The sequence below is a fragment of the Nestor notabilis genome, unplaced genomic scaffold (genome assembly GCF_000696875.1).
Source record: "Nestor notabilis isolate BGI_N333 unplaced genomic scaffold, ASM69687v1 scaffold23707, whole genome shotgun sequence".
In the NCBI taxonomy this organism is placed as follows: Eukaryota; Metazoa; Chordata; class Aves; order Psittaciformes; family Psittacidae; genus Nestor; species Nestor notabilis.
The window spans coordinates 4,243-4,580 of NW_009936348.1; the positions used below are offsets into that span (position 1 = coordinate 4,243).

At 54.4% G+C, this 338-nt stretch overlaps 1 protein-coding gene across 1 annotated transcript in view; it reads left to right on the plus strand.

Annotated features, from left to right (window-relative positions):
- The window catches only part of LOC104408647 (dynein heavy chain 17, axonemal-like), a gene marked incomplete at its 3' end in the record, with an annotated part of 15,024 nt that overhangs the window by 4,185 nt on the left and 10,501 nt on the right, over window positions 1-338 (plus strand). The window contains 1 exon segment of the mRNA XM_010018305.1: window positions 68-260. Within this exon segment, the coding sequence (XP_010016607.1) occupies window positions 68-260 (193 nt within the window).

Below are 338 nucleotides of genomic sequence, written 5' to 3' on the forward strand. Positions count from 1 at the left end.
TGGAGCTGAGTGTGGGACATTTTGGTTTTTATTTACAAGCCTTTTCTCTGGCCACTTTGTCTTGCAGCTTGTCGCTGTGCTGCGGGAGGTGAAGTACCTGAACTTCCAGGGGATGGATATCCCGAGCAGCGCTGAGACCCTCTTTGCTCAAAATGAGATGTTCCAAAAGTTTGTGGACATCCTGGACCTTATCACTGGCTGGTACAACGAGGCAGGTTGCAAAGGGGAGATGACCCAGCTGCTTTTCCATGTGCTGAGCACTGGCTGGGCTGGGACTAGCTGAGGAGCCCCTGGGGGTTCTGGAAGCCGGGGGGATGTTGGGGTGCAGAGGGCACATC